General features: G+C 35.0%; 1 protein-coding gene across 30 annotated transcripts in view; it reads left to right on the top strand.

The window, feature by feature from the left end:
- ptprfb (protein tyrosine phosphatase receptor type Fb) overlaps positions 1 to 16,168 on the top strand; it is a 368,812-nt gene that overhangs the window by 269,620 nt on the left and 83,024 nt on the right. For 15 of the 30 annotated variants that reach the window (XR_012389651.1, XR_012389639.1, XR_012389643.1 and 12 more), the window contains 1 exon segment: positions 158 to 184. The exons of the other annotated variants lie outside the window; for them this stretch is intronic. Coding sequence is in view for 11 of the 15 variants with exons in the window: in XM_021481443.3 (XP_021337118.1) it covers positions 158 to 184 (27 nt within the window). In the remaining 4 variants the exon portion in view is untranslated. 30 annotated transcript variants of the gene reach the window in all.

Genomic DNA, 16,168 nt, shown 5'->3' with positions numbered 1-16,168 from the left:
CCACCCCTTTCCTCTGTCTCTGTAGCATGTCACTGTTAACGCTCTGTGTTCATCAGTAGATGAGAGAAAAAAAAGGTAGCGATGCTTTTTTTTCTCCCCAGTAGTGCCATCTCTGATTCATTTTTCCCCCTCTCATCTGTCATGTGTTTTCCATCAGTGGAAAATTGAAGAGTCTACGGAATATGTGAGTAACTCAAGTGTGAGCAGGTGGTTTGAAGCATTGGGCCTGCAGGGATGCTATGCTTTGTTTGTGTGTTCATCTATCGCTTTTTCTATGCTTCTCTCACTAACATTTCCCCCTTTGTTTCGCCTTTTAAGGAGGCATTAAAAGGATAGTTCACCCAAAAATGAAACTTTTTCTCACTAATTACTCATCCTCAAGTGGATCCAAATCTTGACCCATTGACTTCCATAGTAGGAAAAAAAATACTATGTAAGTCAATGACTACGGATTTTAAGCTTCCTTTAAAATATCTTCTTTAGTCTTTAATGGAAGTAAGAAAGTCAAATTGGTTTGGAACATGTAAAGGATGAGTACATTTTCAGATTTGGGTGAACTATCCCTTTAACAGTTTGATTGAACTTCTTCTTTGTGCTTAAAGGAACACTCCATTATTCAGATTTGACAACAGTTTTACAATGTTGCATCTATTCAGCTGAACTTTTAAGCACCTTTTAGCTTAGCTTAGCATAAATCATTGAATCAGATTAGACCATTAGTATATCACTCAAAAAAAAAACTTTAATAATGAAATTACGCAGTGTTTAAAAATAGTTCACAACTAGGTAACAGTGCTGCGTAATAACATTGTACATGGTTTTTCTTGAACATTACATCGAATGAGCAATACATCGTACATTTTATTGAGCATTACATCAAATTTCTAAACCATTACATCCAAATGAGAGTATAGTTCCCAACTATATTGACTTGGAAAATAGCAACTTTTTTTTTTTCTGTTGGTTTTAGTACCTGATGTCTCTACATAATAAATAGCTCCTTATATTTTAAAATAAATATATTAATAGTGTCACAGATTGGTTAGGCAAAAATTCATTACATCTTAATATTGGAAAAACAAAAGAGCTATGTCTGGGAAGTCAAGCAAGAGCAGAAGATACTAGATTTCGTAACAACATGCCATCATAAATGGAAGTAGGGGTCCGTTCATCGTACCTCGCTTAAATGATCTAAGATGATTTGACAGATCCTGGATGTTTTTTATCTTGATAACTGACCTCTCGCTAATTTGGATTTTCTAACAAGTTCAATCAGATTAAACTGTCTGGATGAACTGATCTGAGATCGCTGCGTGTGTTGTAAAGGACAGATCTATCGATCCAAAAATTCATGATCAGCAATGCAACGATTGGCTGGCGGCACATCAGCGTAATGACATCATCTTAATAATATTCAATTATCCATGTGAGCAAAATTACATACAATTAGCAGTAAAACGTTTGTTAAATATGATACTCAATAACTTTCCATATTTGTTGCGAGCTGCAGGCTTACACCCTCATGTGTAAAGAGTATTCATCATGTATTTCAATGCATGTCAATGTGTTTAGTTCTACATTTAGAGAAGATTTTCTTTATTGTTGTAGCCTAGACCTACTCAAGTTTTTTTTTAATAGGCGTAAGTAATAACTGTATAAATTATTTTGCATCAATAAAGCATTTTGATATCCGTAAAGGTGTCAATCACCGGCATATTAGCAGTCAAAACACATGCTTGACTGCATAAATTATTATCCATATATATATTTTTTTAAAGTCAAAAATTCTGCATGTAAGCATTTCATAAAGACCATATCAATACATTTTCTCTTTGAACCACTAGGTGGCAGTCTTTGTACTTTTATTTTGCCATGCAGATTGCATAAGTTTTAATAATATTTTTTAACTTATATACTCAGTTAAAATATATAAATATATTTACTATTTTCCCAATTAGATTATCAGCATTCGGTACATACTTTCAGTATTATGTTTGCTTGAACTGACCGATCTAATCATGTTTATATGAATTGAACCTGCTCCCAAGCAGGTTTGAGCTAGCAGAACTGTTGCTAGGACAACAAGTCTCAAATGAGTTTTGAAGAACTGAACGATCCTGGATCGTGTCAAATCGTCAATATCCAAATCCAGCTAATTGAGTAATCCAGGTATGAAGAACAGACCCCTGGTCTGAAATTTTAAGTATCTAGGCACAATTATTATTGACAATTGAATTTGGATAATAATGTAGAGGCTGTTTATAAGAAAACAAGTCAGCGCCTCGGTCTCCTCCACAAGTAGAGAAGTTTTAATGTTAGTGCACAGACTTTAAACATGGCATACAGGTCATTAATAGAGAGTGTTCTCACATATAATATTGTCTCATGGTTTGGTAGCACAACACTTAAACAGAAGAAGGAATTATCGCAAATTATAAGTCAGGCAAGTAAGATAACTGGTCACAAACAAGGTTTACTGCAGATTCTAGTTGACTTCTTCATAGAAAAAACAGCAATTTCAATTTTTAAAGATAATACACATGATATGGCGCTATATAGGTTTTAAAGTTTTTAATTTGTTGTTTCATAGATATATACAGTACAATAGATATCGCATACGGACCCTGAACGTGCGTGAATAGCATCCCAGCATTTTTACAGCGTGGTGTAAGATGTAGTAATGAGCAAACAAAGAAAACAAAGCTCTAAGGCAGAACATTTCATTGGTACGATTTTGTTTTTTATAATTTTGTATATTACGAACTTTTGTGCTAAACAAGTATTAATGATAATACAGTCTCTTACTGCACTGACTGACCACAAGGCAAAGTAGTACCAACTCACGCTAAAATTTAGGCTTATGCTAATTTTGTCGAATAAAATCAGCAAACAATGTAAATAAAATATTACAATAGGATGCTGCTGTGAGTCATTCATAACGATGATCCATTCACAAACTAATCGCAAACTCATTTATTCACAAACTAATAATTAACTGAATAAGTCAAATAGGACAAATAAAGCTTTAAATAGGAAAATTATCAAAAGATAATGCTAATGGTCTAATCCCATTTAATGATCACGCTAAGCTAAGCTAAAGGTGCTCCTGGAATCAGCTGATTTGATTAAAAAATGGTAAAGCGCAACTGTTTCTCAAGTCTAAGAGAGTTAAAATGAACCTGTTTCCAAAAATAAATAAATAAAAAAACATGGAGTGTTTCTTTAATATGAATTTGGACCAAGCGGCTTGTAGAAAAACAGATGGGAAATGCACAATCAGCAGGACAGCAGTTTGGAGCATTTTTTGTGCATTGTTGCAAACACACTCCCAACTCGTACACACATACACACCCCGAAAAGACCAGAACAAATTGCAGCATTTTTAGCATTATACTGAAGGTCACCCACTAATGCACTGTATTTACTAATGGTAATGATGGCGCGTGCTCTAAAGGTCTGGCCCCTGAGAGCACATTTCACTGACAGTGTAATGACTGCACTAATGACTTCTAGCATAGCAAGTACCTGTTATTCACTCACACACACACATAATCACACACACGTATCACAAAGAGCATCACTATTAGAGCGCTGTTGTTGAATATTCCTTGAAGAGCCAGAAAGTAGAATATTTTCTGAAAAATAAACCCTCTCTCATGCTGAGATGAGAAATACAGTACGTGTACAGACAGACCACACTTTACTAGAGAGAAAAAAAGAGATGTTTATAGAAACTGAGAGGTGGTATTGGCTGATTTAAGTAGTTTTGAGCTGATAGTTTTTCCTTTAAGGTTAGCAAGATTACAAGGTTGCTTTTACTTGATCAAAATTACAGTAAACCAGTAACAATAGGAGATAATATTATAGTTTTTTATTATATTTTAAATGTTATGAATTACTGTGAGGTCAAAGCTTAATTTACAGCATCATTATTTCTGTCTTTGTCACATGGCATTAAGAAATCATTCTATGTGCTCGAAAACATTTCTTACCTTACATTATGGGTGTTGAAAATAGTTGTTGCTTTTTTTGAACTGATACTTTGTAAATACTGTACAGCTTGTAAAGACCAACCTGTATATAAAACACATCTTTTTAAAATAGCACATTTGCTTAATAAAAATTGTAACTCCTTAAAAAAAAAATGTTAGTCATTAGTCTAAATCAAAGATGCCCAAAGCAGGGCCCGTAATCTTTGATTTGGCTCACCATCCTCTCTCAAAAGAGAATGATGATGATGTGGTTGGGGCAAAAGCCTTTGACAGAGATCATTAAGTATTTCGATTTTTGAACGTAACCTCTTTTTTTATTATTGCTGAGCTAAGAAAGAAGTGGACTGAAATGAATGTTTCAATTAAATGTTGGTAAATGTATCAGTCTTTTATAATGTAAAAAATGTCACATGACAAAAAGCAATGCCCAAGACATTAGCGAGCAAATTAAGGCAAAGGCAGATCAACTAGTGTTTTTAGCATTGAACTCTATTGTGGTAAATGAGATTATTTTTTTACTGTAATAATAATTTTATTATAAAATGTTAAAATTGTACTATGTTAATTAAAATGATTTAAAGCATTTTTTCAATGTTATTTTTAAATACTAGCGAATAAATTAGGAAATTACTCATGGAACATTTTGTGTTATACTATGTGATATATTTGGTTTGATTTAGTATATATTTGGCCCACATCTCACATCTCACATCAAGTTTAGTGTTCAGTGTTTTAGTGTTTAGTGTCCCTATATATGAAAAAGTTTGGGGACCCCTGGTCTGAATGGATGTCAGTCTGACATATTGGACCCGATCATACACCTGGCGCAACAAAGCGCAAGACCAGCGCAATGCACCACTTTGTGGACTCATAGGTGTGCTGGTTCAAAAAGGAAAAGAGAAAGTAAAGAGGCAGACTGGAAGAGTCTCGTTCTTTATCCTCACACTGCAGAGGGTCAGTTTAACTGCTTTCTTGCCAGTGAAGGATTCAGTTTTTCCACTTACAAAGTCCGCCATGTAAATAGCAAATGTGCCATGGCGTGACTCTTAAAGGGAATGGGAGATTAGACTCTGATTGGTTTAGAGCATATTATGCTCAAAACACACCCATAACTCATTAAGAGAATAATCACAACCGTGTTAGACCATGCGCCAGTGCGCAGAGCGTATTTTTCCATTCTTAAAATAGCAAAAGTAGATTCAGACATGCCCTCAATGCTTTGGCGCCATGTGCTTTAGATTTTGTGCCTAGACTGGTAAAATAGAGCTCGTTATGACAAACATAGATTCACCTAAATTCTACTAGAATGACCATAGCAGTCATTCTGACCGTTCACATAAGACTAAGGAACCGAATTTGTGTCAATTCCTTTGATTGAGATTTCAGATTTAAGCTTTGAATGCAAATCATCATTTTTCAAGAAGTCATTACCCTAAATACTATTGTTTTTTTGTTTGTTTGTTTGTTTGTTTTTTGTAACATAGCCAACAATTATTTTGTATCAGTTACTTGATACCCCGAAGGGTGAAAATGTTTTGAAAGACATCAGTTCTAAAGTAAAGTTATGTTTGTTGCTAGGCAGCAGAGGCACACAGGAAAAGGTAGCAGGCATTTAAATGCATGCTGTCAATAATTTCCATTCAAGGTAGAAATACTAAGAACCAATGTTAAAATTAGAAATAAACATCTTTAGGGATATTCAGAGTACAATAGTTATGTAGGTTTTACTTTAGCTTTAAAGTTATGTAATGGTGAAAATTACTGCCTCTGTAGTTCTAGTGGTAAAGACAATTTTAATAATTACAATAAATGTAAGCTGTACATTAGATTATACTGTACATTATGTAGGTACTTGTTTTTTTTTTTTTCAAGAGTCATACATAAATTTGTAATAAACTTCATTAGTTCTTATGTACAAAAATAATGTTCACAGCATTTTAATAATGAACAATAGACTATTGTTAATACTAATAGACTATCAATAATTCCATTAGATTTTGGGTGTTTTCATACTAAACATAACATTATAGTTTTGGTTCAGAATGTAATGAGTGCATTGCAACTGTGATGTTGATCCGGTGCAGAGTTTAATTGGAAATTGACCAAATTCCATCATTTCAGGAATCTCAATCGGCTTGTGTGGTGTACCCCAAAGTTCACACTCTAAAAAATAGTAGTTTTATTTAGTTTTTGCTTTTTTTAAGTCCATGGAAGCACTGAAAGGGGTGCTAATGGAGGAGTTGCAATCGGTTTGACCCTGAATTTGAAGAAGAAAACCGCTGAATGATTTTACCTGCTTTCCAGCAGAGGGACTTCTTTAGGATTATGAGTGTTGAAAAACTGTGAAGCTTGGCTGAACAGAGAAAACTGCAGACAACAGACGGCTTTTAAAAGTGTGCGTGTGTGTGTGTGTGTGTGTGTGTGTGTGTGTGTGTGTGTGTGTGTGTGTGTTTGTTCCTGAGTTTCCTCAAAAGATTTTTATAGTTGCGTGACAGGCCACTACAGTTGGCCTGGCTTGCGCTACGCTGGTAAATCCTCTTACTGCTTAGATTTGGAGCATTAAGAAAAAGCTGCAGAAATGGGTGCACTTCAGTTACCAGTGTCGTTTTCCTCCCAGTGAAGCCTGACCCCATTTCTCAGTCCGCATCTCTGTGCCAGCAGACTGGCTGCCGTCTCTCTGGAGCCCTGCTGTTAGCGACCGCACCTGCTCTGCTGCCACCTGCCTGGAAAACATTCAGCGGCAGCCAATCGCTTGCTCCCGCCAAATCGCTCACTTCTCCCTCTCCCGTGGTTCAGGGTTATGAGGCAGCCTCTCAGCTAACTGGATTTCTGGAATCTGGAAATTTATATGTAAAAACGAGAACTTACACCTGACCTGGTGACCCCCAGTAGTCTTTAGTTACTGTTTGTGGACAGTTGAAGGTTGTGTGTGATAGTGTGTGATCTCAGATAGTTTGTGTGGGGTTTATTCCTCCTTGCCAAAACTGACCTCATTTGAATCTAATTTACTTTAATGCGTTATAAACAGCACATTTTGTTTGTTGTCAGATCATCTTTATATTCTGTGCACTTAATGTTTAGTAATCACATAATTACATTTAAACACATTATTCAAAATTCTATGCAGTGTGTACAGAATCAACTCAACAAATAGTTGTTAATGACTTATTTAAATGGGTATCACAGTTATCTTCTGCTGGAAATCAGGGAAAGATGAATGTCAAGACTCTATAGTGTTGCCAGATCTTATCCCAATCTTAGAAATGAATCTGCCACATACCAAAATATCACACCCTTGACCCGACAACTCTTATCTTAATTATAATCTTTTTTAAGGGCGTTTCCGAAGTGTGTCTGTAAAGTTTCAGCTCAAAATACCCATAAGATGATTTATTATTTAATGCAGAATATGCCCAGTTTGACGTATAATAACAGTGAAGCTGTTTTTGTAGCCTGTGGCTTTAAATGCAAAGAGCTGGTTCTCCCTGCCCACCGTTCCCACATGCGTCTCATCATGCGTTAAGTAAGATAAACAGCAGTCAGTGACAGAGGCAGAGCTTCATTCGGATGAAGCTGAAATACAGCTCATTAGTCAAAAACACCAAGTTTATTGTATGTATTTGTGGTGGATTCAAGCCTTTCTGAAACGATGAGTCACACACAAATGCCATTTGCAGTACACGCACATATATGCACGTTTACTGACACCATGCGGCTGTTGTGAAATTTTAAAAACATAAAATTATGAATCTAATTTTTGAGATGCAGCTGATCACAAAGTTGGGACAGATATATTAATTCCAGTTTTTTTTTTTTTTTTTGCAAAAAAATCTTCCATGGACATGTGTTTACTGTACATGTTATTATTGAAACATTGTGCCTATCAATCAATTCGGTGGGCAGGGAAAACCGTACGTTGCAGTGGAAAAACACAATGCGGTGGGCCTCGAAAATAATTGGGATTTGGATCATATTTTAACGTCAGGAAATTAAAAAAAAGAGACTTATTGTGTTTATTTCACTTTAATATGACTGTGGACACACTATATCTACACACAGTTCTGTCTAAACAGCTTCCAAAAGTTGGTTTTGGATCATATGTGCCCTTTAATATAAATGGTCACAGGAGCTTATTAAGAGCATTTTCTGCCAAGCAGTTTTTCTAAAATACGACACTATTGTCTCACAGGGGTTTAGTTAAAGGATTAGTTAACCGCAAGTTATTAATTACTCACTTACATAATTTTCCAATCCCCCTTAAGATCAAAGACAAATTTAGATGGTTTAGAGAGTTGAGATCGGTCTCTTCATCCATAGGCTGCAATGGTCCTGAGATGTTTAAAGACCAGAAAAAGAACCAACATTTTTTTCAAAACATTACATGTGACTTCAGTGGTTTAACTTTAATCATACGAAGCTCCAGGAACATTTTTGTGCACAGAAAAAAAACTGTAAAAACATTTTTTTGTTGTTGACATTTTTTAGTATTACAATTGAACCAGTGAAGTTGCATGGAATGTTTTGGAAAGGTTTATAAGTAAATGCCATCACAATAAACCGTTTTGATAAACCTTTGATAAACATTTAGTGGAAACTTATTAGGAGATTTTAGAGTTACAAATATGTTTTGTTCTATATTTTTTTTAATGAGAAAATGAGGAGTAAATTAGAAAGTTAAACTGCGTAATGCTGAGCCCTTGAGATACTTTTTGAAAAGTGCTAATTGAATAATCTGTTTGCGAGTTATCAGATTGCCACTTCTACATCTTGGGATCACAGTTACAAAACACTTGCTCGCTTGCTTCTAAATGTGTTTTAGGAGCGACCACTTAAATAGAATTCAATTAATACTTCAACACACTGTAAGAAAACACTCTTGTTTATACTGTTAAATTTCCACAGTAGATCATTTTTTGTAGTAATAGAGCAGTAATTATTGTATTTTGGTGAAAATCATAGCCAGGATGACACTGGATTATCCTGGTTGGAATACTAGTTAAACCAGGGCTTCTCATTTCTTGCTCTTGATGTTTACTATCCTGCAAAGTCCAACTGTAATCAACCTCAGCTGCCTGTAACTTTCTTATTCATTTTATCCAAACATTTAAAAAGACTGCCTTTGGAAGATGCATTCCAGACAAGAAGACAAAAAAAGACACATACAAATCAATTGTTAGCTTTGCCAGCAATATTTTTCATTGGATCGTTTTTTGAGGGCATCATAGATGTATCCTTCACTGCGTTCAATGTTCATTATTCTCATAGTTGCAAAGTTTTCCAATTTTGTTGTCATACTAGTGTATGTTAGCCCCCCAACACAGAGCGGACATTGGCTGTACAATACATTGTTCACACATTTGTCTAAATCTGTGTTATGCCACAGTCACACTAGAGTTTGAGCATGTGAAATTATGTCATATGGCATTGGTAAACGGGGTGGATTTTAACAAGATGCGTAGACATTTTAAAAAGCGAGCCATATGTTACATTTCTTTACAGAGAGTTCATGTTTTGATCTTTGATTGATCTCATGCTGTCACATGATGCGATTTCGCAGGTTAGAGTTCGCCAAGCTTGAACTTTGCAACGCAGTAAACTGTGAAACTTGTCGCACCAGCTTGCGTTCCCGTCATGTCACATCTACATGTGTTTAAATGGAAGTCTATTGGGCGAAAAGTGCAGTGTGAACATGGCTTTAGTGAGCACAAGAAAATCCATCCACCTCACTGGTGTGACATATCAAGATGCTGATTTGACAGCATGACTATTGCACAAGTGTGTCTTAGGCTGGCCACCATTTACATGCCACTTGTTAAGCATTTTTGGAATTCTCTGGATTGCTGTATCCAACAGCATGCTCCAATTCCTGCCAATATCCTGCAAATGGTAAATCCTACTCACCCACTTACCTACATGATTAATTATGCACCATACAGAATGTATTATAATTATCACAATATTCAGAAAGTAGATGGTGTGGTTTGTTTGTTTTTTCAGCTTTTCAACCACATGTGTGTGTACACTAAAATTAAATCAGATTTGATTTTGACTGGCTTTGAAAGTGGGCAAAACTGGACATCCTTAAAACTTTTTAAGCCTTGTTTCCACCATTTGGTGTGAGCAGATTGACAAAGGCACATTCATTATCAGGTGAAAACAAGGCCATAAATGGATATGTTCTGTTCAATGCAGTGGTTTCTGTTTGCTTTTGCATTCACACCACTCTGTTCAGTGGATAATCAGCCTGTGCTTTTGCAATGTTGTACTCTAGCACAGTTTTGTTACGCTTGTGCACTGACTCTCAAATACTAATAATAATATCTTATGAGGTGCAAATAAAACTGTGGAACCTGCACCACCATGTTTGAAATCAGCATTTACTTGTTCCAAACTTGTTTGAGTTTCTTCTGTTGAACTTCAACGAAGATATGCTGAAGAATGTTGGGAAACAAGAAGCCTCAAACTGTTTTTTTGGTCCCAACTATTGATGTGAATGGCTGCTTTTTTCTGTATTTGTTTAGAAAATCTTACTTAGTGTTTAATAGAAAACAGAAATTCATAAAAGCTTAGAACCACTTGAGTTTGAGTATATATATATATATATATATATATATATATATATATATATATATATATATATATATATATATATATATATATATTCATTTATTTATTGGTGGGGGAACTCTCTATTTAACTTCACCAACCTCTATGTGCTGTAAAATAAAGAACCATCACTACAATCATACCCCATCTAAGAAAAGAACCAAACATCTGCATTGTCAAGAAGCGTCTCTTAACTCTTAAAGACGCAGAACTAGACAGGCTTCCTTTTAAGCCATCTTTAGATCCTGTCTTTCCATCAAAGGTGAGAATCTCTATTAATTTCTTTCACCTCGGGCTCTATTCAGAGGAGCCGCCAGCACATAATGGAGCTGTGCTGCTCTTTTCACTGATGACATTGATTATGGCTTGACAGCAGAGAGACAGGCTGGTGTCAGCGACTGACATCTGTGCACCTCTGTGTTATTTATGCCAGCAATCAGCCATTTTGAAGGTTGGCTTCAGCTGCTGGCTCTCTAATGAAGTGTGACTGTGCGCAGTGTATAGAGCAAACACACACCTATTAACCCCACAGATGCTTCAACCATATTCTCACCTTCTTCCATTATCAAGACAAGCTTAAGGGAATCTAATTTAGCTTGAACATAAATAGGAAGTTATTTGGATGATGCTGATCATTATTTTTATATCTATATTGTCCTTTATGTCTATCCATAGTTGAGAGTAAAGTGATTAGTCGTCCTGTGAAATTTTCATTCTTTTTTTCAAATATTTCCCCAAGTACTTTTTGATGGAGCCAGGTTATTTCCGCAATATTTCCTATCGTTCATTTTTTCTTAAAGTATTATTTCTTTAAGTTTGGCTGTAATAAAATCATTTATTGAAATTAAAGATTAAATGTAGGGTCAATGTTATTAACCCTTTTTTCGGAAACCTTTTTTTTTCCCAATTGGCCACACAATAAACTACTGTTGTCCGAGGACTTGCCTAAATACCCTAACTTAACTAATTAAAAGAATTAAGCTTTAAATTGCACTTTAGGCTGAATAGTAACATCTTGCAAAATATCTAATAAAATATACACTATACACACACATAATATACATATACACATATCTAATAAAATATGTAAGGTATTGTGGTTCAAAGTATCTATTTACAAAATATACAAATAATTGTACACTGAAAAAAATGATGTCTGCAGAATTGTTGCAAGCAGCTTATATGTGTTGAATTTAAACAAACAAATAACATTTAGTAGCGTTTAAATCAATTTGTTTGTTTAAATTCAGCCCAAATCAATTGTTTACAACCTTAAAAAAAAAGTAAATCCAAGGAAACATTTTTAAATATTAAATATTTTATTGCAGTGTAGTCTTGCTTGTTGTTATATTTGTGATGATTAAAAAAAACATTAGAAATTATTGACTCTCTGTATATCACGGTTGCTCACTCACAATCGCACAGATATCAGGAGTTATCGAAACATGTATTTATTTACAATCAGGGATGGGCAGTATTTAAGATACATGTATTTCAAATACCTATTTTAAATACAAATTAGTATTTTGTAATTAGTATTTATTAGGGTTGATGAAAGTGGCTTAATATTTTGTATCAAAATACATTAGTGTCTTGTATTTTTGTATTTAAAAAAAATAGTGTAAAATACTATGTAAGAATGTAAAAATGTGGCCTTTTATTGGGGCTTTCTCAGTTACTGGCCAAAACTAAAGACTACAAAAATTGATTACTATTGAAGACAGGGTGTCCGTGCAGTCTTAAAAATATTAAATGTTGAAAATTAAGGCCCTTAAAAAGGTATTAAAAAGTATTAATCACATTTAACAAGGTCTTAAACTTTTTTCAAGCGTTTCCAAAGTGTTTGCCTCCAAAAAAGCTCAAATTTATGTATTTACTTCCTCATATTAATGGGTGATGTCACTTAATTTGCGACAAATGCGGAAATTAAAAATTTTGAAACAAGATTTTTAAGAGATGGTGGCTACATGGTATTACATTCCAACTCATTATCTGCATTAAATGTTTTTTTTAACAGTGATTTGTTAGTTAGTTAGTCAATATAGCACATTTTTACAACACAACATTGCCCAAAGTACTGAACACAATCAATACTAAATAAAATAAAACCTACAGTACATCACAATTAAAATATAAGGCAAACCCCTCAACATTAAAAAGGCTCAAATGCTAAAGAACAAAGATGGAGTTTTTAGATGCTTTTTTGAAACAGATAGAGTTAGAACGTGTCTGATGTGAGGTGGAAGCCCGTTCCAGAGTTTTGAGGTGATTACAGCAAAAGCCAGATCCCCACTTCACTTACACCGGGACCTTGGTACTTAAAGAATAAAATCAGAAGACCTTAGTGACCTACCAGGATTATATACATGTAGGAGGTCTGAAAAGTAAAGTGGTGCCAGACCATTTAGGATTTAAAAAAAAAATAATAAAAATTATAGTTTAAAATCAATCCGTGACCCAACAGGCAACAAGCCCAGAGAGGAAAGTACTAGGAATATATGCTCATTCTCGTGAGTCCCTGTCAGAAGTCTCGCAGCTGCAAAGAGATAATCTTTAAGACAGGACTTTATGTATGAAATTTGTACAAAATGTAAACAAAATAGCCTAATGGTGAAAAGATTGTTCCGATAACTCTTTTGATAGAAGGTTTGGGAGGAAATTTTATACTCCCTTGTAAAAGCATTTTGTAGTATTTTCAAAATAAAAAAAATACAGTATTTTATTTTGATCTTGTGGCTGCTGTAGTTTGTAGATAAGATTAATAAACCCTTAAATTGAGGTATTTAGTATTTTATTTTAAAATACATTTCAATGTATAGTCGCCCAACCCTGTTCACAATAATAACACTCAAAACTGTAACTAGAACATCGAACACAGGACAGACAGGGAGTGGTGACAATACAATACTAAAACAAGAACTGAACAAACTCAGGGGTATAAATACACAGGAAAAGATTGAACAGATTACAAACAGGGGAGTGACACAGGTGGAACTAATAAACATTAACAAATGGCGGGAAAACAGATAAAAGGTAACACATGACAAACAGAAGCACATGGAACAAACACATAGGACACAGGTATCAAACTCAGTTCCAAAAGGGCCGCAGCTCTGCACAGTTTAGTTCCAACCCTAATTAAACACACCTGATCAAACTAATTGAGTCCTTCAGGCTTGTTTGAAACCTACAGGTAAGTGTGTTGGAGCAGGGTTGGAACTAAACTGTGCAGGGCTTCGGCCCTCCAGGGATTGAGTTTGACACCCCTGAAATAGGACATCACATAGCATAACAACTACATGAACACAACACAGACGCATCAGACACTGTGCGCTTACACCAGTGGTGGTGTCCAAACTCAGTCCTGGAGGGTCGGTGTCCTAGAGATTTTAGCTTCAACCCTAATTGAACACACCTGAACCAGCCAATCAAGTTGGAGCTAGCCTCAGCAGGACACCGGCCCTCCAAGACCGAGTTTGGACATGCCTGCCTTACACTGTCCTGTAAATAAAGGTTAGAAACCACTAAAAATAATTTTAAACAATAAAAGATAACATTTGATGAAAAAAGTCATTTGCATTTAGTTAATTAATTTTGAGACCAAAAGTTTCTTATGAAAAAAATTGTGAACATAGATAAATAATATTGGATAATACAAAGGCGATCATCAATATGTCTTGTTTTCATGAACCTTTTAATAACACAAATACTACAAAGTTATCCACAAACTTTTTTATAATAGCTAGAGTTTGAGAGTAGTTTGCTTAATGTTTAATAAATTGCTGTTAAAATTGAACGTGCCCTAGCGTACAACTCGCAAAAGAGTTTGAACCCCCTCCTGCTTAGTTAAACGTCTGTTCTCTGGGAGTGCGAGCTGTTCCCTTTCCTCCAAAAGCTGATAAATGAGCACTATTTAAGATGGAGAAAACGGGAGACGAAAAGGCAATTGCTTCGCCTATAAAAAGTAATTTTGTGTGATTAAAGTAATGAATAAACGCTCAAACTTAAAAGGTCATTTAAATTTTATCCAATCATTTACATTTCATCTCGCGTGGAGCTTCAGAGGGAGAAGAGACCAAATCAAGCCAATCATCCTTTAAAAAAAGGAAATTGTGGAACTGCGGGCACGTATCGGAATAAGTATTAATATAATTAAAAGCCTAATTATGGAAGGAACACAGTGAAGTCATGCTTAAACAGCTTAATGAGAAGCTTTTAGGATGTTTTTTTTTTTTTTTTTTAGCATCTTCATTTGTGTACTGTAGGCATCTGGTGTTTTTATATGGGCATAGCGGATGAACATATGTTATATTTTGACCTTGGTTATTTGCGCGTGTGTATTAAAGTGTGGTTGAATCCATATGCTTTAATTATTCTCTACTTCCATTTATATGTAAGGATTTAATCCAGGTAACACTAAAAAGAAATTACTTGAGTTACTAAAGCAGACGTTATTCCTCATAAGATTTTACTTTAGGAGGTCTCTCTCTCTCTATGCCTTATTGTTCCATCAGTGATGATATACATTGTGCTGCTACGAGTGTGATATTGCATTTATACAACTGTTCGACAGCATAATTGTGTATATAAAAAAGAAAATTAAACACGGAGAGTCTTAAAAATACTTTTGTACAAGGAACTACTTTCTTCCGCCGTTCATTCACATCTGCAGCTGATGTCAGAACAGCAAAAACCGCTGCTACTTCACAAACGTCCCTTTAGAAATGGTATTTGCATGATTCTCTAGCATAATATCTAAAGTGATGACAAAATAGGTGATTTTGCTCACATTTTAGGATTATAAAACTGAACTGCATGAAATGCCATCAATCTACAGAAATTATCCAGTATTTCTCTATAGCAATCAGGATATCACAATAATGAACCTCGAAAAAGCTAAAGCAAAGTAAACACTACCAGATTTCTATGATATATTTATATATATATACAGCACTACAACATATAAAAGGGAGAGATCGACTTAGAATGTCACTTTTCTGTTCTGTAATGATTTGTTCAGCTGTAGTTTGAATTTTACGATGAGAAAACGCTGAGTTTTTCTCTTTCTAATGCCTTATTCACACAGGGCATCAGCATTAACCCTTCCTATTCACTTTGAATGTCAAACGTTGCAAGCTGAATTGTGGGTTCGTTGGCTCACTGCAGAAGTTAGGAATTTCTTTACTTTTTAAGTGCCAACCAAAGCATCAGCCAATCAGATTGCTTATTGCAAATACCCCAGCTCAGATAGTAGCCGATTGTGGACTAATTTTAATGCACGGTACGAAGTCATTATGCGCAGTCTTTGTTGCCATTTTGTGGTGGAAAGTCGACCGTCTTTGCTCTGCTCAATATTTAAATTAGGAACTATCCTTACAAACAAACTAGTTGCATAGTTGAAATCTGAACGACTACATTCTCGACTAAAATATCCTCAAAAGTACATTATGTTGTCCAACAGCAGCAATATTTGTCAAATTGTTTTGACCAAAGAGTTTATTGATCTGCTGTCACTTTATGTGGCCAGAGTAATACACAAGTTAAGAGGCTGATACGAGTTCTGATATTTC

The sequence above is a fragment of the Danio rerio genome, chromosome 2, assembly GCF_049306965.1.
Source record: "Danio rerio strain Tuebingen ecotype United States chromosome 2, GRCz12tu, whole genome shotgun sequence".
NCBI classification, from domain to species: domain Eukaryota; kingdom Metazoa; phylum Chordata; class Actinopteri; order Cypriniformes; family Danionidae; genus Danio; species Danio rerio.
This window is presented reverse-complemented; position numbering and strand designations above follow the sequence as displayed.